Raw genomic sequence first — 21931 nt, 5'->3', positions numbered from 1 at the left:
ACCACACGTCTCTGGATCTACCCTCTCAAATCCTGGTAAATATGGCAAGTCTGAGTACTTTCTAGGGTCTCCTACCCTGAAAACATTTTCTGGGGGCTTTTCATTAACTTTGCTACAAACACCACAGGTTACAGAGCAGAGGTCCCGTGCACAGGGACATTCAAAAGTGTCACCTTGAGTGGCATGCACACACATTACCTCTGCATTGCCAAGCACCCCTTTGGGCCTGTGCTTCTGGCAGATGCAAAAATCCCCTTTAATCATGAGAAATGCTAAAGTGAGAGAAAGAAGAACAATATCTGCTGTTCATCCATCCCCTAGCGAAACAGAGAATCAAAAATTTCCCGACTCAAACTCTCTTGAAAGATGGCAGCTGGTGAATTGTAACTTGCTGCTGGTAAAACACAATCATTTTCAATAATTAATACACAAGATGCCTTTAAGAAAAGCAGAGGTCTCGTGGAGTGGAAGGTGCAATTATGGTTTCATTAAAGATTGATTGCGTGTGTGGCCATTCATTTGAATAATGGCTCTGCTGACACCTTAAATGGAATGATAAATGAGGGTTGGTGTACTGCTGTGACTTGATACACAAGTTGGCTCATGGCTGCTGGTGAGGAACAGCAGCATCTCTCCAGCCCCAAAGGTCACCTGAAATATTAAAGAGCTGAAGATCAAGTAACAATGAATAAGGTTGAACAGAATGTTACGGTGACAGGAGTGGAATTAATTGGGTGATAATTGTCCTACATTTTGGCCTTTATTTTTAGTTTATTTTTCTTATGAAAAGAACCCAAAGGCACGGCCCCGCTTGGCAGCGAAAAGCAGCGAGCTCGCCACCAGCTGCAGCAGAACAGTTTCTCTGCTCAGGGGGAAAGCAAGGTGCCCCCGGCGAGTGGCAGGGGCCATCTGGGAGAGGGGCTTCCTAAATCCCAGCACTGGGCTTGGTGGGATGCTCATCATTCCCATCCCAGCCCCAAAAGAAGCCTGGAGAGCAATACTCGCTGAGAGCACCCCTACTGTCACCCGTAGTGTTTGTGCTTGAGATAAGAGTGTGGTTCCCATGAAGTTTTTCTCCAGCTGCTTGGCTGGGGAGAGCAGAGGGGGTGGGAACGTTCCCCTCTTCTCCTTGGCAGGGCAGGGGCAGACCGAGGCCACCGTCCCTCTGCAGGCAGTGATGCTTGCAGGGCAGGAGTTACAGGAAAAGCAAACACATGTTGGAAGCAAATGCCTTAATTATATTCATGATCGGTTTTGCCCTAGTCTGCAGCACTGAGGAGACCCCCTTCTATCAAAGTCAATTAAATGGATGCTATTCTACTAAAACCTAGCAATAAAACAAGGGCTGTACATATCCATTAAACTGCAGTACATATCCATTAAACTTGCTTTTGCTGCTGCAGTTCATTTACTGCCAGGTTTTGGACTTGATTCTGATCTCATTTACGTGGGTTTTACCCTGGTGTAATAGCAGAGACTTCTCAAAGTCAGTCCGGCTGATTTACTCCAGCCTGGTAGAGATATTGACACAGTTACAAAGGGATGAGGCAGATACTTTCATTTCAAAGACCTGCAAATAATCTTTGAGCATCAATAAACCCCAGAGATTAATGGTCTGCTAAGCAGCCAGGTTGCCCTACACACACTCACACACACACACACACATCTAAATGCAACTCCTAAAACAAATTTATCCTGGAGACAGGAAAGCTTTCTCCGTGACCATCCCAGCAGGATCTGTGCCAACGATGCCCCCTGACTTCATGTCCCTTCTGTCTCCTCGGGCCCTAGGGACAAAAGCAGGGGGCTGCCCTGGTGCTGGGTGGGCTCTGAGGGCCCAGCCAACCCAAAGCAGGTCGTGATTCCATGTTTCTAACCATTTTTTTTTTCTCTTTTATATGAAAAGTGGCTGAATGCCTGCTTGTGTCAGGGGGTGTACTGCCCTTATGGCCAGGACTGACTTTCTGTTTTAACAGACACCAAGAGCATCCTTGGATTTTAAACCCTGCTGTCATTTTCTATAAATTTATCTTTTATATTCATGCTGGTCCTTTTAAAATAAACCTTCAGAGAAGCATCTTCAGCTCCTTCCCTTAAATCTCCGTCCACCCCGGCCTCTTGTGGTGCCCCTGCACAGGGATGATGTGCTCCTGTCTTATCCCCAGGACCCCTTACGCTGACAACACTGGGGGGGCACCTGCACCTCCGCCAGGCATAGCACTCTGCATCCAGAATAAAGCAGTGTGATCAGGGTGAAATTTAACATTTCATGGCCGCTTTTTGTATTTCAAAGAGCTTGCAGGCAATCTGCTCGTGCAGTGCAGCCCAGAAGCTGAAGACGTGGTGGTGAAGTTATCAGCACTTTAAAGACACCTTTGCTTTCTTAAGGTTTCCTTAAGAAGTCTCACGGTCGTTTTCTTACAGGGGGCTGAAGATAACAGGGAAGTGGCAGCACGTGTGGAAAAGGGAAAGGAGAAATCTGTGTTTGCCTGTAGGCAGAGCAGCAGGGAGGTCAGGCAGGCAGGGTGGCTCCTTCGCAGACATCCACTCATGTTAAAAGCTTGAGTCCCGGTGACTTTTGCACAAAGTCAGGAAGATGCCTTTGAAAATACGAGGCACGCATCCCAGAGCATCAGCAGCTCTGTCCCCATCTGCCTTTAGCCTCTGTGGTTCTCACTGCCCTGCTCTGAGCAGCCGGAGATGCACAAAGGACATGCACAAGGGGAGACAGAAAACCAAGGACGTCCTGGTTTGGGATGAGGTGCTGGGTGCACCTTTGGGGTGACCCCCGCTTATGGCTTTCATCTTGCCTTAAAAGCAGCTGCAAGCACAAAGCTATAAAGCTTCATGGCAATAAGCAGGGATGTAATGAACTTGACAAAAAAAAGGAAAAGGTCACCACGTCCTTGTCTATTAACGTGGCCCTGCAGAAAGACCCAGTGACTAATTAAAACTGTGGGCTTCGCAGCCAGGAATACTAATCTTTATATCTGCACCGGCCTTAATTATCTGCCTCTGCGTGCTTCTTCATGAAGTGGGAAAACAAGCCATATTCAATCTAATTGGCTTAATTTTTATAACTGTGTTCCCCCCTGAGATCCATTTCTAAAACAATTTGGACCATTCTTTCAATACCCTTTCCTTATCTCCTTATGATCGTCTCATTCACTCTAATTTGGAAAGAGGCCCATGAAAGACAGAAAGAAAAAAAAAAAAAGCCCTTTTTGCTTTACAGAGTGCCCAATGTGAATTTTCTGACAGCAAAACTTTGAGTTACTTCGGGCTCTGTTAAAGACAAAAGGAAAATAAAGAAGGTGAGAGCTCTGAGATTTATGGCATCCAATGAAGGCTCTGCACATCGTGATTTACACAGCCACAGCAGTGGGTTGAGTCTGGAGAGAAAAATGTGTGGGACTCTATGATTTATGAACACCCACCTGGCATTTTCAAAACTCTCAGGCAGCAAACTATCAGGTCAATAATTCTATAAGCGATCAGCACTGGGCACTAGGTCAGCCACCAGACCCATTACAAACACCTTTGTGCCCATTTATTTGCTTGTTTAAACCTCCTTAACACCAGTACTCAGCGAGGACACGCTCCGGGCCATCAGCATCTGGATGCTCCTGCAGGTTTTCAGGCATGGCTCAAATCCTGCTGATGTGGCCAGCTGCACTGGGCCGTCAGGCCAAGGCTTTATTTCGGCACTTTCACCTCTTGGGGTTGAAGTCTTCGTGGCCCCAGCCCTGGGATTCTCCAGGTGCCCCAGTGGGCACGAGGCAGGGATATAGATATGGATAAATAGCAGATAAACAGCAGAGGGAAAGAATAATTTGGTGTGCCAGGCATGGGAGCTGGGGAAGGTTCTCAGTGGTGGCAGGCAGTGGGGAGCTGATGAAGAGGAGCAGGGAGGAAGGCTGACTCAGATGATGGAGACAGGTGAGATGCTGAAGGACAGGGAGGGAGAAGAGCCTCTGGTGGCTGTTCCCCTCCGTTGTGGCTCTTGTGCAGCACTTGTTAGCACAAGTTTCCGGACTGTTAGCACACTAATGAAGTTTTTAGTAATGTGTTAACCTTTCCTCAGCCCTCCACTCTGGCAAATCACACCGCTTCTTTGGGTGGGTGGAAAGGGCTGCCCTGGGGCGATGCGGTGCTTCCAGCTGGTGCAGCCACACGTGCAGCAGAGGAAGGAGATTTGGCTCCAAAACCAAACCTGCCTGAACCCCCCTCGAGCTCCCCGCAGCTCCTGGCACCGCTCCCTCCGCAGGAGAATCTGCTTTGCTACTTGTGCTATTTTACGGCTGGCATTTATTTGTTGTTTGGCGGATTTGAGTTTTCCATAAGCAGACATGGCTGCTTAGAAATTCAGCAGGGATAAGAGATGCCTCGTAGGTGCCAAAAAGGAAATATCAGCAGATGCTACGCACAGACTGAAGGTGCCACCGAGCTTCCTTTGGCTCCCATGCTGCTCAGGAAGCACATCGCCTTCCCTCGCTCCCAAACTCTGTTTAGTGAATGAAACTCATTTTCTCGTACAATATTTCACAGAGCTTCCACCACTTACTGCCCGAGGATGGGCACTAAGACAAAAAACTCTCTCCCTCCATCTCTGGGAAAAATAGCTTTAGATAAAATTGATTCCTCCACTCCTCAAATTATTTCACTTTAATGTCACACAGGTGGCTCCTCCAGTCTCGTCTGACACACCTCAGTACTCGTCAGTACAGGCACACAGAGCAGATGATTACATGTGATTTTCTCAATCCTGGTGTTGCTGCACCAATCCTGGTTCAGAGACATCTGCTGCAAAGGGCCGAGCTGCCACCTGAGCGCTGGCCATGCTACGGGACTGGGGAATGCAGCAGTGGCCCTGGCTTGGTGCCTCTCCTAAGCTCCCCTAATTTCATTTTTCTTGCTGTGATTTATGACACGAGGAGAAAGGCGCTGCTCGAGCTATTTCTGAGGAAGGCACTGGGGGGTTGCCGGCAGCTTCGCACTTTGCACTGAGTGGAAAGAGAAAAGCAAAGCTGAAAGGGGAAAGCGGCTGCAGCAAACGGAGAGCTCCACGGAAAGCATGGGCATGGAAACTTCGCACCCAGGGGCTGAGAGCTGTGGATGGCAAAGAAAGTGCTCCTCTTTCCCTGCCTGCCTGCCTGCCAGCCAAAATTATTCATCACAAACGAGCAGGCAGTCACAAGGCTGCGTTTCTTTGGTATTTAAGCATATGGGCAGAGGCTCCATCACATAAATGAGCCTCAGCAGATTCAGGAAAGCAGCTAAAGCCCAGGTCTGGACAGGGGCAGGAAACTTCCCCATCTCTGGGGAGCCTGGAGCCCTCTCCCCTCTGCATGACCCACAGGAACGTGCATGAAGCAGAGCCCATCACACACAGGGGCACAGCCTGGGCTCGCTGCTGGCCCAGCCGAGGGATGCTGGGCACCACGGGGACCCGGCGTCCTGGACATCAGCAAAAGCATTCACAAGTAAAGCCGACACAAATTGAAAGAGATGTTTATCCCCTGTGGCATCCCACACAAGCCCCATCACAGCCGGGCCTCCTGAACATCCTCCTGATTGATGAATATCGACCAGGAGGTGATTCGCCTCCCAACGCTCTGATTTTTGAAGCCTGCCTCTGAAAACAGAGGGATGCACGTGCATGAGCCTGTGCTGCTCGCCTCCTCGTGCATCACCCGTGTCCCAGAGACGAGCCCGGTACAAAGGCAGTACCAGAAATGGGGCTGATCCTGCACTCAGGATTTGAGCCTTGCCTGCTGCAATGGGACCCGGCACCGCAGCAGGCAGTAGGGCATCGGGGTTCTGCAGCAGCTGGGGAGAGGGCTCAGACTTCGTTTTTATTGAGTGCAGTCAAGAAAGCTTCTTCACGCGATCCTCTCTATAAATCATCCATACAGCACCTATAAATCTCATCAGTCAAAGGCGGCAATACTCGATGATTTATTTTTACAGCTGGCTGAAAAATTTCCTCCAAAGTACCCCTTCTAGGAGAAAATGGCTTTTTAACAACACGGAGATCTGCTGAAGTTTCTCACTTTGAAAAGTTTCCCATCCAGAAACGAGCAGTTTCTAGAGATTTCTGGAATTTTGGATGATGAAAGGGAAATTGAATATTTTGTTTTAGGTGTGCTCCCCCTTCCCTACAAGAAAAGGGATGAATATTTTTCAATCCTGTGTCAATTTACATTAATGGTTCTATTTAGGCTCTACCATGTAGGGGATGCATTACAGGGCTTCTGTAGCTTTATGAGACACAGGAAGATCGCTGACCCGGGGAGAGTACAGCCAGGCCTGAAATAAAATAGATGAATTGGGAGAAAACGAGACAAAGGGAACAGGGTGCAAAAGCTGCAGACTTAGAGAGGGTGAAAGAGTGGGACATGAACCTGTGCTGAGTCCCTTTACCCACCCGAACCTCCTTGTGCCCTTGACCCCATCACTTAACCCACGCTCTTTGCAGGTGCTGTGAGCAGAGGTAAGGCTGCTGCTCCCACCTGCCCCCAGTTCATTCTCGCTCTTGTAGCTTTGGGTTTTGGTTCCTTGCCCCTGCCCTGGCCCCTGCCCTCAGCCAAACCTTTAGGGCTGCCGCAATGCACGGTACCAGTCACCACATCACGAGATCGCTGCTGCTTCCCACCTTTGTTCGATTTTCAGACTTGATTACCAAACTCATATTTCATCCAGAGAATTTACGGTGCCTTGGCTGCGAGCAAATGGGCAGTTTATTATCTGCAATTGGCCTTTGCAGCAGGGTGGTGTCTGTTCTTGTACCGCTGGGCTTAAGCTCGGGGCTTTTTACCTCGGAATGGTATTTCTAAGCCCTTTCCCAGGCGAGGCGAGATAGTGAGTTTGTTATTGATAGAATTTCCATTTAAATTGAGGACGTTGCTCAGCACAACACGTGTACCAGTTAAACGAGACTCCTCCAGCAAAAAGCAGAAAATTATATGATGGGGAAAAAAAAATGTCGGGAAGGGGAGGGAGGAAGGGAGAAATCACAAAACCTAATGTGAAATCCAGCCGGATATATGTCTGCAATAAAGCATCTAGATCTTAATAAGGCTGTGGGCAAAGCTCGGATTACACTCCCAGCTCTCTATGCTATCTGCTAGTCAGCAGCTGCTTCTCTTGAAAGCTCCTTTCTCTGCTTGCCAATCCGATTAGCTCTCTAGAAAATTAGAAACAAAACAGCACAAAATCTTTCGCTTTTAGAAAATAAATAGAAAGGCAGCCATGAGAAGGGGGGTGGATCGGCCCCTGAAAAGTCTTTTCAAGTGGGTAATGACATGGGACAGACATTTCAGGTGGTTTTCTTTTTCATCTCAGATTTTAATTTACTCTGTAATTAAAGGGAGGGATGCAGGGAAGAAGAGGAAAATGCTTTCCAAGGGGCTCTGCCCGTCCTTTCCAGCCGCTTCCCCAGGCACCCAGGGCTGCACCTCCTCCTGCATGGCCCCGCAGCACCAGCTCTGAGCCTCTTACCAGCAGGTTAGGGGGCTCCTGGTGCCCCTCACTTGGTCAGAGCCACAAGGGCTCTGCTCCTAAGCTAAAATGCACAAAGCCCTGGCTAACAGACGGGTTTCTAGCCAGGAGGACTGGGCATTTCCCTGTCTGATTGCTCTTCTCCCCCAGCCCTCAGCTGCTTTCTACTGCTAATCAGAAGAAAAATGCTGTGCAATGAACCCCTGCAAGCAGCATTAATCCCTGCAAAAAGGGGAAACCATCCTGCACTGGCTCAGGAAATGCACCCAGGCTCAAGCCCCCTGCATGGTGCAGGCAAAGCTGTGCCCGCTCTGAGTGCTGGGGATGGAGAGGTGACACGGGGGCCGTGAGCTGCTCTCCAGGACTGATGTGCTGAGCCCTGCTCCTGGCTGCTCTGCTCCTCCCCGCAGCACAGGATCCACATGATGAGCTCCTTTTTTTTTTTTTTTTTTTTTTTTTTTTTTTGCCATTTGCAGGGTCACCTCCAAGTCTAAACCACAGGTGTGAAGTAATCAGCTCCATATTGTACGTTGGCGGTTGCTACGGGGGAAGAAATGATTAATTTATCACCCATTCCAAGATCTGAAGAAAGAAAGATAGGAAGGGAAAGAGAGAAAGAAGGAAAAGAGAAAAAAAAAAAAAAAGAAAAAAGAAAAAAAGAAACAGCCCCAAATAATTCTGCCTGAGCTGCACGGCGACATTATTTATGGTCCAAAACTTCTACAACACTCTGAATGTAAAGCAGGATCCCCAGCATTGATAAGATTGTGCCCTGATCGGAGGGAAGAGGCATCTGAGGGAGGGAAATAATGGCATATTTTCAAGTAGCCAGGAAGATTGCAAAAGCATTTTAATTCCAGAGATGCTGAACAAATTGCAGGTGAGACTCCATGAGAATAAATAGTGTCGGGTCATAGATCAGCACAACTTGATTTTCTCCCCCTTACGGCAAAGCGCTATCAATCTTTAGAGGGGAGGGAGGGAAAAAATCAAGGTGGCAAATGAATTATTCCTCAGACCTTTCTCCTCATGCGGGAGGAGCAGGAAAACCTTGTGCTCTGCAACGTGTGACCCCGAGGAGATGGGGATGCTCCACGGCACAAACCCCGGGGCAGCAAACGGCTTCGTACAGCCACGTGGCGTGCCGGCTGGAAAGGGCGATGCTGCAGTGGGTGGTGTGTGTGGGCTCCCCGTTACCTCATCTACAGCACTTAACACAAATATTTTGTTCCCGGAGCGTCGTTGACCTTATTAACAAGATCTAATAGCAAATATCTGGCTTTCAACCAAGGGTCTCAAATCCTTGTGGAAACATTTATTTAATTAGACACCACACCACGCAGCAATAAGGATGGCTGTGTGTTGCCATACACCAAATGGAAAAATTAGAGGAAAAAGGGAGAAAAATCTGGGGAGGTGAGTTGTACACCTCCCTCGGTCGTACTTCTTGGAATTCTCCAGGCCCTGGGGAAACACTCATTAATCCTTGGTGGGTTTCTATGTGGCAGGTGGAAGAAAGGCCGGGAGTGTTTCTGGACCCTTTTCTGACCTGTTTCAGGGTGTACATTTGAGCCCCATTTTTATTCCCCCAGCAGACCAGTGTCCCTTGCAGCAATCCAACATCTCGGGGCAGGAGGTAGCGGCACCAGGGCTGTTCTGCATGGGCTCAGAGATGCCGTCCATTACCCACAGGGGTTTCTGTAGGGCCGCTGTTGTGAGCAGGCGATGGGGAGCACCAGCAGAGCCATCTCAGGCCGATGTGACCCTGCGGGGGCCCTGCCTGGTGAAATCCCTCCCGGCACATAATAAACGTGGCAGTAGCGCTGCTGATAGAAGAGCGATTAGCTCAGCGTAAAACCCATAAGGATCGGAGATGAGAGAGGCTATTTGGGACTGAATGGCTTTTCCAAAGGCATATTTCATCCCCAGAGCACTGAGGCTGTGGGCTACAGCGTGCATTTTCTTTGCTCCTCGGACATCAGCAAAGGGTGACCGCAAGGCTCCCAGAGCTCCGAAGCACCCAGGGCTGCAGGAGCAAGGGCTGAGGGCTGCTGCAGCAGGCTGTGCTCAGGGACAGACCTTCCTGCTCAAAACTACATTAATGCTCATTAGCAATAACGGACTGATTAGCAGCTACGTTGTGCAAAACTGCTCGTGGTCCAGGTGTGCTGCTTTGCTGGGCAGACAGGCTTCGGCAGGTGAAGCAGCCAAAATGTAGACCTGGAGAGAAGCAGGGAGGGAGGGGAAGAAGAGAGATTTACATACAACTTGCATTTGTCTCTCCTTGGTGTTTCCTCCTGAAGAAACTTGGAGCGGGGATTAAGTTTTACACATTCTGCCTGCTCTGCTAATGCCCTTCAGCAAGGTTAATCTTTGCACGGTGCAGGTTTGAAAATTAAATCCACGGCGGTGTACAAACTTCCCGGGTCGTTTGATTCAGTTTCTTTCATTTGCCACCAAAATGATCTATGTGTGTCGAATTCACAAACGCTTCCTTTCAGAGCAAATAATTCACAAACAGGCGCTCCCCTCTGTGCTTCTCCCCATCTCTCCCTGTTGTGTGTCTTAATTAATGCTTCAGGTCCGGCAGCTTTTTGATTTCTATTTCAACAGGGTCTCTGATCAGCCTGCCTGAAAGGCAAACCACAAGAAAGGACGTTTGGTTTTTGGGTGGCTGCTCCCACTTTCTCCTGAAACTCAGCATCACCTCCATGGCGAGGATCTGTCCTGCAGACAGGGACTCTCCAGCTCTCGGTGAGATGGGGCCTCAGGAGCAGCCCAGCACCTGAGACCATGACTTGGTCACTCTAAGGGATGTCCCCATGGTCACACAGGCTGTTAGGACCAGCATGATGCCTGCCCAGCACAGTTACACCATCGCCCACCCTGGGGTGTTAGGGAAGGGTCCCCTCGGGTGCAGCCCCCGGCTTTGCCCCAGAGGAACGGAGACAACACAAAATCCACAGAGCCAAGGAGCAGCTGGAGAAAAAGCCCAGCCCAGTGCTGAAAATTTCCTGCGAAGAGGAACGTCTCATTGTCAAATTAACATACTAATAATTAGCCAGCACCAGAACGCAGTGTCCCAGCACAGGGCCCGACGATGGCACATTTGCTCTCTGCGTTCGGCTGCGACGAGCCGTGATTCAGGGGTGCCTCTGAGCGTGACAGCCTGTGCTGTACAAGATGTAATTTTAGCGCTTCAGAGCCCTCTTAGTTATGCATCTCCTAAAAAAAAAAGAAGTGTGTTGGCTTCTCTCTGAATAAGAAAAAAACAGCTCCTTCTTTAGGGTTTTCATGCGTTTGATTTCTTTGGGGTGTTTAGTTTTGCTCCGGGCTATTTGAGAAAACCCATTAAATACAAGCATATATTGCTAAGTTTTGTTTGCTGGGAAGGTAGAAGCGCACAGGGCCTGTCTGAACTATTGAGTTTGTGCCTCTGGAGAACATCACTTCACTGCCACAATGCCCCAGGATGAAAAAATCTGCAGCCAGAAGTTACGAGGAATAAATGAAACAGCGATAGGTGCCATAAATAAAACCACAGCGCATTAACACTCCCCCCACTTTGGGGATCAAAAGCAAAATAGCTCTCAGTGTTGTGACATGGGGAAAATCCAGCGAGAGCCCCAAACCCAGCAGCTTGATTACAAGCCCAGCAAAGGCACTGGTACTGGAGCTCTCCTTGCATTTACACACGTATAAGGGTTGTATTCAAGGGGGCTGCAATCCCCCCCAGCTGGAAGCACTGGTGGAGGGATGGGTCAAGAATAAATTCCTTCCAAGGCTGCTCTGTGGTCTCTAATGCCAGGAGTGCCTCCTGATTGGATTCAGACCTTGGATCAATCCTTGAAAGGCTCCAAAGCTCGGTTGTTTTGTGCCACTGTAACAGCAGGAGAGCAGCACCGGTGGAACAGCTGCTGCAGATGCTGAGAGCAGCAGCCCAGGCTGGCTTCAAAGGCTGCCAAGCAGTGAAGTCACTCATGACTTAAAGTAAGAAAAATAGATGGGAAGGACAGAAGAAAGGAAAACGAAGCAGAAGGCCCCACTGCAGTGATGATTTATGGATAGTTACACGTTGAGGCTCTGCTGCCCACCTGCTGCTCCTGCACCACGAAGCGGGGCAGAAAGGAAGCAAAGTGGGAGCAGGAAAGGAGAGCAGAGGAGCTGGCTGTGCCTGAGGGGCTCAGCTCCAGCCCTCAGCACCAGCAGGGGGCTGCGGGGACAGATCCTGCCCTGCCACTAGCACAGTGCCAGGCAGAGCAGAGGACTTGGTGCCACGAACGTGGAGGCACAGATTAAGGATAACCAATAACTGCTCCCTGATTCCAAGGCACAAAACTGTTGGAAAAAAAAGTCTAGAGGACTTTCCGGAGATCTGAAACCCCCAAAGGTCTGTCCTGCTCAGGTCACCTGCATGAAAACTAAGATAATTGGGAAGCTGCACGTCTGGTGGAGTGCTTGCTGGAAGGAAAACCAGCAGTGAGCTTGCAGCAGCACAGTTCCCATGCCAGGTGTGAAAGGGGAGGGCAGACCTTCAACCTGCACTGAATCGGCTTCGCTGGAGACTGCAGCTTAATTTACAGGTAGCAGAGAACTGCCAGGAGGCCTCTCCAGCTCTCTTGCCCCTTCTCACAGCAAGCCATGGAGAGACTTTTATATATATATATATATTTATTATTATTATTTTTTCCCCTGGAGCTGTGAGTCAGATCAGTTCAATTCATTTGATTGAGATGTTAATAAAAAAGCAGCCAAACCAGGCCTAGCTGGGGAGAAGATGCTGGACAAAAAGCAGCTGAGCACTGAAAATAATCCCAGTTTGCCTTTTACAGCACTAAAGCCACACTCTAGCCAACACTTTGCATTCGCTTCGTGCTAGAGCTTATTCCTCTCTCCTTCTAGTGACTGCCTCCCACTTCCCTTGCTGTTTCGCTCTTTCCAGGAGAGCTTTAGTCGCACCAAGGAAGCCCAACACTTCGTATAAAACACACATTCACAGGTTTTCTTCTGGGTTGGTTGCCCAAACTCACTCAGACCACAGGGGATAAATCCCCAGGATCTGCTCTCTAAATTTAACCCTAGCCAACGCTTCTGTTTTAGCCATTTTTATTTTTACCAGTCTCATGCAGACGTGGTATTTAGGGAGCTGGGAGGAGCATCGCTTCCAGAGATAGTAATAGAGCATGGCACATTGCAACCAAAAGCTGTCACGTCCTGCAACGAGCAAATGGGCCGTGAGTATGGAGTGAACATGGAGTGAGCACGGCGTGTCCCAGCACCCTACAGACGGGACCGACACGAGCACCCGGTGTGCTGCAGCACCTGCCTCGTGCCACCACCCCCGTCCCTGTCCCCATCCCATTCACGCTTTACCTTAGGAAGCAGCCTGGGAGCAAACGCACACGTCCTCGCTCCTGGGTCAGCCTGGGTAGCTGAAGGGGAAAGCTCTTCAGGTCTCACACAGAGTTAAGCCCCAGCTCTCTGGGGACAGTGAGGGCACAAAGCAGCCCCCAGCAGTGCTGGTTTCTGTTTGCACTGATGGGATCAAATGTGCAGAGCAGGGAGAGGAGAGCCTAAGCACAGAGAAAAACTGAACTGTCTCGGTGTTCCAACAACCTGCTGCTTTCTGTTGCGGATTGTCCCAAAATTACCTCCATATTGCACTTGGCAGAGTTACTGCCCTGTAGCTCTCACACCAGATCATGGGCTCTTTGTTGTAAGAAAAGAGGTGAAAACCTGCTGTGCCTTCCAGCACTGGCAGCTCCAGGAACAGTCAATCCTTCGCTCAGATCTCTGTTTTCTCCTAATAGCAGATCAAAGCTCCTCTCGGCAGCGAGACCCCAAGGCATTCATGAGAAATGTTTGCTGCAACCACAACAACCTGCTGCAAACCTCAACTAGCAATCAGACAAGGTGAGTGTCTCCTTGAAACACCATCAGGATTAAGTTAAATCTTTCTAGCCAGGTCTAAGCAATTCAAGCTTTTTTTTTTTATTACTTTTATTATTATTATTTTTTATATTTACCCTAGCTGTGGTACCTCTGCATTTCTGGGGTCCGTTTGGATGGAGATTCGGCCGTAACATCCCAGGGTTACCCAGACTCCTACAAGCTAATTTACAGGTAGGATAAAGAACTGCTGCTTATCTGAGCAGCTCTCTTAATCTGAGATTCACCACTAATTACAGCCAAGGATGAAGGGGGGGGGGCTGACAGGACACAGCTTGCCTGTGGGACACATTTCTCCTGTACGTACCTGCTGCACTGCAAACACCAAGCTTTTAAGGTGCTGTCTCCTGAACCTGTGAACCAGCAGCACCAGCAAATGGTGTCTGCAGGAAGCACTTGAGAAGCAGAGTAACACAAATCCAGTACCGTGGTCTTGACATACGGACGTGCCATTTCTTACAATGGTTTCCAGAGGAGCCGTCATCTTGCATCCCAGGAGCGAAACGCGGAGAGGCAGGGCAAGGAGTGCCCCATCCCATGTCCCCCAGCAGCACCTGGAGGTGGAGGCAGGAATTTGGGGTTGAGAAGCTCCCCAGAAAGCTGCAGAAGTGGGGTTTGTTTCCTGAATTCACCTCGATGCACAGTCAGGCTCCTTGGATGTTGCTCCTGGGGTGGAGAACTGAAGAGTGGTGGCCTGGGGCCCTCATCCTGATCCCAGCAGCTGAAGTCCCTGGGTGATGTCTTTGCACAGCTGGGTTGATCCGAGTTTGTCACTGGGAAATAGGATTCCTGGAAGGTCTCTCTCGGATGCCTTTGCTTTCGTGTTTTATGGTGTGTAACCTTTAGGTGCTTTCACTGCTTCTCTGATGAACTCTTCATGTGCCACCGTGCAGAGGGGTCGTGGGGAAATCCCGCTGCAACCAACTCCAAGAAGACATTCACATCATGTTGGTTTAGGTGGAAACAGTAAACTTGATTTATTGAAAAAATCTATTACATTTATTCCTTTATTACACAGGTTTAAAATATTTAAAAATAGCTCTTATGGGCATTACACTTAATTTTTATGACATGTTTATTGGCCTTTGAAGAAATGTACAATATGTCATTTGACAGTATATTTTAAAAAGGGCCTTATGTACTAAATTTTTTTTTTCCATAGGTTTTATTTTTCTTATCAACATTTGTTCAAGTCATATATTAAGGGAAGAGGGAAATAAAATTACACAAAAAGAATGTCTGCAAATACAAGTAGTAATTTTATTGCAATATACCGTAGCTAAGTGGTCTGGGGAAATCGGAACAGTTTGGAGCTCAGTACAATTACAACACTGTGGAATTCAACAGAGGATTTTTTTTTTTTCTTAAAGCAAGGAAATAAAAGGAAAAAAAAAAAAAAAAAAAAAAGAAGAAAAAAGCTCCCTTGATGAAAATTCATCGTAACAGAATCACATGACCTAGACAGACGCACACGTGTGTACATACATTGATATATGGCTTATCTGTTGCAGAGAGGAACGTGCAACCTTTCCTGACCTTCCCACTGTTCCCGGACAAGGCTCTCGCCAAGGTGAGCAGCTGAATTCTGCGATACACCATCATATGCTCAACTGCACTGCTTTGCTGCTGGAGTCTGCAGTTTTTAGGATAGCACCTTTTTCTTTTTTTTTTTTTTCCCCCCCAGCGGGAAAAAAAAAATAGACAGAACACAACACAAGAAGGGAGACGGATGGACACGGCTCTTGCAGACCCAAAAGCACCACGCAGCGTCGCAGCTCCCGCCGCCGCCTCGAGCCAACACCATGGGCTCGGGTTCGGCATCGCTCCCTCCTCTGCTAGGGAAGGAGGGGGGAAAAGACATCATATATAGGCTCTTCTTCACAGTAAATGTGATGTCCTTTCCTTTACGGTGGCAGACCCCCCTTGGCTCAACCGTCGCTGTAATACTCCAGGCCAAATAATAATAATAATAATAATAATAAAAACCCTGCAACATCTATTTGCCAGCCAAGAGATCTAAACAAGGAAATGGCCAGGGAGAAAACAAACAAACAAACGGAGAAGGAAGGTGGTGTCAGCTGGTTGCGATCCAAAAATGCTGCATGGAAAAAAAAAGAAAAAAGAAAAAAGAAAAAAAAAAAGCCATCCTGGCAGCAACCATGGGCAGACAAAGAGAATTGCACACGCAGCTTCGTCCTCGCATCCGGACAGCGAACAAATACATAAATTAGCACCACAAACATTCAGCAACTGAGTACAATCTGGTGTGATTACCACCATATAAAATGCATGAATATTTTTTTTTTTGGAAAAAAAAAAGGCGTAAGCACATTTAATACTTTCTACATGGGCTGTAAAAGCTACTGTAATACAATTAGAGAGAGGAGCAGACCTTCTACATAACGAATACGAAGGTGGCATGCATTTATAATCAAAGACTGTAGCAAAAGCGTGCAGTCTGCGTTGGAAGTGGCTAAAGCAAAGGCCAGTGGGAGACTGGCCACTGGCAGGGTATAACCAGTGTTGTGTAAATGTTACTCGAATAGATAGCACCACAGAAAAACATTTAAAATAAAAAGCACCTTTTTTTTTTTTTTCTCCTTTTTTTTGTGTTATGCTTTACACTTGGTATTCAGAGAGGACAAATGGATTTCCCCTGCCAGTGCAATCTGCCGCTGGGAATAGATTTTTTTTTTTTAAACATTTTAAAAGAATGCTGAAGGAAAAAAGGAGGTGAGAAGAATTAACTTAAAACACGCACATTAAGGTAAGCAGGGGTATAAAAGGCAGAGATGCAAATGGGATTCTGCTTTTAGGTCAGCATTTTGTAGGAATCTTAGCAAAAAGTGGCTTTATTTTCCTTATTTTGGAGCGAATCCTTCCAAAGGCAGCAGTGGCCGGGAGGCTTGGGGGGTCCTCACCCCACAGAGCCTCGTGCCTGGGCACAGCCCCTGGGCATGGGGCAGCGCCAGGGAGGGCGCGCGTGGCGGGGCTGTCATCGTACGGACAGGGTCACATGCATGTTATGAAGCCAGGAACGTTTAACCACTTAAAATAATATACAATACACATATTTACTTACAAACATACAAAAATATAAGCACCTTTAAGACACGGGGAAGAAGACGCCCGGCGTGGCTTTTAGCAACCGAATTGGGTGGGTGAAAATTTTGTAAAAAGTGGAATCAGGCGATTCAAGGGAGATAGTACGAATGCTGGAAACGGCCATTACATCTGCTTGCTAGACCCGATCCAAATCTCACAGAAGCCAACGAGATGACCATGAAGAACTTCAGCAGGGTTTGGATTAGAGCCAGGACTGCCCCGGTTTCAACGTCAAGCCGAACGCAGGAGTTTCAAGTTTGTTTTTTTTTTTCCCCATTATTATTTTTTTTTCTTAGAAACAAACGATAACCTCCAGCCAAGCTCTTGGTATCATCTCATGGCGAGAAGAAGTCTTTCATGTGTTTCCATCTCCGGACCCCCAGGTGGCTGTGCAGAGGTGGCTGCGGGAGGGAGGTGACACGGGGACAGGTCTTGGGGCCACGCGTGCGGCCTCAGGTCATGCGATTCTGGTCTGTCGCGGGAACGGTCCTCGCGGTTGGGTTCGTGTGGGTGCAGCGGCACAGAGGAACTCGGGCAAGACGAGGAACAAAACAAAAGGAAAAAAAAAAATAACCCATCGCTGTCCAGTTTCAGAACGTGCATGTGACAAGGAATTCTTTTTTTCTTTTTTTTTTCTTTTCTTTTCTTTTCTTTTTTTCTTTTTAATTAATTAAATGGCGCAATGAGGTTACGAGGTTGCTCATTTGGAGACTAGTTTTCAGGTGGCTCTTAGCCCATGAAGCAAGCCGGTCCCACCTCGAATCCAAATTTCTGTGACGCTTCTCCGAAGTCATTGAACATGATGTCGACTATGGGTACTTGCTCGACCTTGGGCGTGTTGATTTCCAGGACAGTCTTCTGATAACCCTTCTTTGCCTGGAGGGGAAAAGGAGGAGAGAGAGGAGCTCTGGTGATGCCTCCAACCCCACACCGGCCAGTTATCATGAATGAGCATTCACTGGTCAGCTGGGAACATGGAGATGGTATCACCCAGGTATTTCCTGAGCCAATTCAGAAGCATCCAGCACCAAAAAAAACCCACAAACATTTACCCTGCAAACGCACTAGATATGCTCTCAAGCAGGATGGTTGGGGATCACTGAGCAAACCCTGAGGGGGACGAGTGGCCCGAGCACGGACTTTGGAGCAGAACAGCTGTTGCCATGCAGACAGAAAGCACAAATGCTGCCTTCAGCACATCTCAGAGCTGGAACGGGAGCCTGGTAAAACTGTTGTGGCTGTGCTATAGCTGTGTTGCCTCCCCGAGGACACGCATGGGTTGTTGAGCAAATGTGAGCGATTTAATTTGAATATATTAGTTTGACTATTATCCGAGCGCTACCGAAAAGCCCACGTTTAAAGTTTGATGGAATTCACAAGGTGATGTTGTCTTTTTATCGTGCCTGCTAGCCATACAGTTATTTCTGAAATATAAATAATTATTGGAGGAGCAGAAGTGCACCCGGGGGCATACAAAGCTGCACAAACAAGTGAATTTATGGAGCAGCTTTTGGCTCTACCTTACCCTCTGATTTGTGTGTCTCAAAAGAATAGGCTATAGCACAGCTACTGAGAAAGGGCTGTAAGATCAGGAAAAACACATCCAAATAATGGCCCAGACATTAGCCCTGGAGTTCCTCCAGTGTGGGCTGCGGCAACCTCAATCATGGTGAGCGTGCAGGTCCTGTCGGGACCTCTGGCAGTGCTGTGTTGGGTAGGCAGGCCTAATTTTTCACTTGGCAGGGCTCAATCTTATCAAATCTTGCCTGTGTTTCACGAAGGATGACCTGCTGAGGTCACGGAGATGGTGGAGGAGTGCAGGAGATGCAGAGCATCTTTCTACAAGGCTCTCTGAGCATCTCACGGGGACGTGGCTCTGCACTAAATTGATCCCTTAATGATGCAATGAGCTCCCCTGGCATTTTTTACCTCCTTTTCAGAGTCTGCAGGAACTTCTCCTGCAGAAGGGGGCAGGAAGGAAGGGGCTGAGACCCAGCAGCTCCAAAGTGATGCCCAAGGAGCCAGGACACAGCTCCATGCCCCCGGGGGCACCAACTCCAGGGCTCATCCAGCCTCCCACCACAGTCCTTGCTGCTCCCTGCCCAATTCTTGCCCCAGCCTTTGATTTTTGGAGACTGGTCATGCTGACAGCAACCTGTGCTACAGCCTTCATTGTGAAGCGACCGAGCAAATAAATCCAAAAGGAGCGGCAGACCTGTTTCCATGCAAATATCCCTCATTAGAGAACAGGGAGAGGAATGTAGGGCACCTGAGCGGCACCGCTTAAGCTGAAAGGATTTTCATCAGACACATCTGCCTTAAAATTTGCAACGTGTGATCTCGCAGCTTCCCCGAGTCTTAAGAAAGAAAAGGGAGGGGAAGGCATTTTTTTTTTTTTTTTTTTTTTTTTTTTTTGCTGAGGACAAGATGTGTTAGCAGGAGACCTGAAGTACTTGAGGATAAACTTCCCCATGTGACTTCTGAGTGTTTTCAGCAGAGGGATGAATGCCCTTTCCCTCTCTGCGTGAGTGTTAAAAGAAGTGATTCTAATTTGATTTTCCTCATTGCTCCTACAGTAAAAAATGCGTGTGCGCCAGAACAGAATCACTTTCATCTCAAATTATGTGGAGGGCTTTTGCTGTCAAACATCTCTATCTTTCAGTCCCGTGGGCTTCAAGCACTGCAGTTGCAGAGGGTGAGAATTATGCAGGCTTTTGCACCAGCAAACTGGATCTCAAAATAAATACAAGCGGCACCTGCTTTGCCAAATTTTCAGCTCCTGAGGGTAGATTGCTCAGAGCTCAGTCCCAAATCAGGTGCCCAACAGGAGGAGGAAGAAGCAAAGGCAAGATGTTGGGCCCCTATGGAAGATCTGGCCGTTGCTCATTGCAAAGGCAAAGAGCACTGGGGGCTGCTTTGGCTCATCCTTCGCCAAGGGCACGGGCAGCTTTCATGTAGAGCAGGCACAGAGCAAACCAAGTGCTGTGCTGGACTCCTCTGGCAGCCCAGGGACACCCACCAGGAGCTGAGGAGCAGCTGCACCCAGCACAACCCAGAGCCTTCCTGAGGCTGCACTCAGCCGCGTGCCACCAGCAGCAGCAGCACCACCCCAACATAATGCTTTGCCTCTAAGAGTTCCTGAAAGCACTTGCAAAATTATTATATCAAAGCTTGCAGAACTCCCCTGCACCTGGGTGTCATCACTCACACCTCCCCTTGTGAGTCAACAGAGTAAGAGCAAAGGCAAGAGGGAACGTTTAAAAGCAAGTAGTGATTTTAGACAGGTCCCTTCTTCACGCAAAGCCAGCAACAAACCCAATGAATGCGGTTTCTAGAGGTGCTGCAGCTTCCCCTGGCCTCGAGCTGAGCCACGACACAGGGAATAGCAAGCTGGAGGTCTCCCACCCTGGGAATAACCCTCAAGGCCACCCCACGGCATGGAAAATTTGGAAGCGATTTGCTCAGAGATCCCTTCTGCGGGGGCTTCCCACGTACCGCGCAGCCGTCGAAGGCGGCTCGGATGTAGGGGTTGTTGTCGTAGGACATCTCCTCGTCGTTGGAGCCCAGGAAGCGGATGGCCTTGTCGTAGCTGTCGGTGGTGGCGTCGTGCCAGGCTACGGACTGGTAGCAGTTGTAGGTGATGTTCTGGTGGGCCGAGGCGCTCAGGAGCCGGAGGAAAGTCATCTGCACCACTCCGATGGGGTTCCCATCCGAATCCACGTAGGAGAGCTGTGGGAAGTGGAGAAGGGGAAACACTGGGCAGTGAGAGGCAAGGCAACCCGCCTGGGGGGCTCCAAGGACCACCAGTCTCACCCATCCTTATCCCCATGTTCACGGGCATCCTGCCCTCTGCTCCTGGACCTCCCCACCCCAGCGGGGCACGGATCCTGCTCCTGCCATGCTGCACGGCACAAGGATGCTCTGGTCCTTCTGCTGCCGGGTCAGGTTATTTTTTTTGCCATTTGGGAACTGTTCATGAGCTGAACTAACAAGACTAACATGGGGCAGGAGGAGAAAGGAAAGGGGATTTTGGCCCTGGTTACAAAAGGGTGCAGTGCTGAGCAAATTTGGGGATATATGTCCAATGGTTATTAAAGCCAATACTGAGCATATTTCTCCAGCTTTTGAAGAGAGAAGAATGAAGACTTATGGAGGAGCTTATGGTTTTATTTTCCTGCCCCATTTGACACAATTTTTGACCTCTATAGGTATTTTGCTCCGCACACACAGGGGCATTTCCCATTCATCTTTCCTAGATACCAGTACAATGGCTTTTAAACAATCTTTGCAACCTTTATATAGAAATCCTCTTCCTGCCAACAGGGGCTGGAGAGGCTGCATCAGCCACGGGGAGCTCTGCTTGCTGCCCTTGGGGCACGGCGTGAAATGCAGAGCCACACAGCTGTGCCTGCACAGGGATTTGCTCCGATCTGCACATCAGGCTCCTTTTCTCCCCCAAGGGAGAACGGCTTCTGGAAATACGTTTCTGCAAAACAAGTTACTGAAATCCCCTCCAGCCCCATAGGATTTGGGCCTTTCCAGGACTCTCTCTTGTGCCCCACCAAGGAAGCAAACGCTCAGTGGGCCAGCCAGACCACAAGTACAGACCGACTGTACTCAGGGTGGTGTCTCCAGCCATGGCCAAGCTGCCAGAGCTGCTGCTGGAAACTGTCTACAGGCAGCTGACTTCTTTAGTAACAACTGGGGGAAAAACACAGCACAGAAACAACGCAGAGTTCTTCAAGGTACCATGAAACATCAAATTATGGCGCAAGCTGCAAACAGTAGAACAAATTTGTAACCACATGACAAAATCACGAGTAAAAAGATCATAAAAGTAAAGAAATGTATACCAACCGGTTGTCAGGATACCGTTGCGCTGTCCTCCTGAGAGTTAAATATGACTGACCATGAGAGAGCCACGCATGCCAGGTGGAGAGAGACCAGAAAACCACCAGGACATGGAAGGAGAGGGACACAAAATGCCAGCTACTTGGCATGCACTCAACGTCTCAGCTACCCATCGACCTGCAAGATCTGTTTTTCCTTGCGCTCTTATTTCAAATCAGTGCTTGGCCTGGGAGCTTGCTTGCGTGCTAAGGGGTCTCAGTTGCTGTTCTGCCTCTGCAGGCTGCACGAGATTTGCAACTGGAGCCACTGGGAACCGGCTGCACGCACAAGGCTTGGCTGGTTCTGCAAAAATCAATCTTTTCCTTTTTTTCCTGTGTGACAGTATTTGCCTGTGGCAGGTGCCATATGGCATTGAAGGATAACAGGATGGGATAGATGGCAGGTCTCGTTAGAGCTACTGGGAATTACGGGTGTGCATGAGTAACGCACACGGGAGGAAAGCAGAGTCCAAAAGAAAACATCTGCA

General features: G+C 48.7%; 1 protein-coding gene across 4 annotated transcripts in view; it reads right to left on the bottom strand.

The window, feature by feature from the left end:
* Positions 1–14689: 14689 nt before the first annotated feature.
* COL5A1 (collagen type V alpha 1 chain) overlaps positions 14690–21931 on the bottom strand; it is a 168091-nt gene continuing 160849 nt past the window's right edge. For all 4 annotated transcript variants that reach the window (XM_084494111.1, XM_084494108.1, XM_084494109.1 and 1 more), the window contains 2 exons: positions 20050–20283; positions 14690–17430 (listed from right to left, as the gene is read on the bottom strand). In XM_084494111.1, the coding sequence (XP_084350237.1) occupies positions 17284–17430; positions 20050–20283 (381 nt within the window). In that variant the 3' untranslated portion in view covers positions 14690–17283. The remainder of the gene's footprint in view (positions 17431–20049; positions 20284–21931) is intronic.

This window comes from Aythya ferina (assembly GCF_964211825.1).
Source record: "Aythya ferina genome assembly, chromosome: 20".
NCBI classification, from domain to species: domain Eukaryota; kingdom Metazoa; phylum Chordata; class Aves; order Anseriformes; family Anatidae; genus Aythya; species Aythya ferina.
The sequence above is the reverse complement of the archived record's forward strand: the minus strand, read 5'-3'. Positions and strand labels throughout refer to the sequence as shown.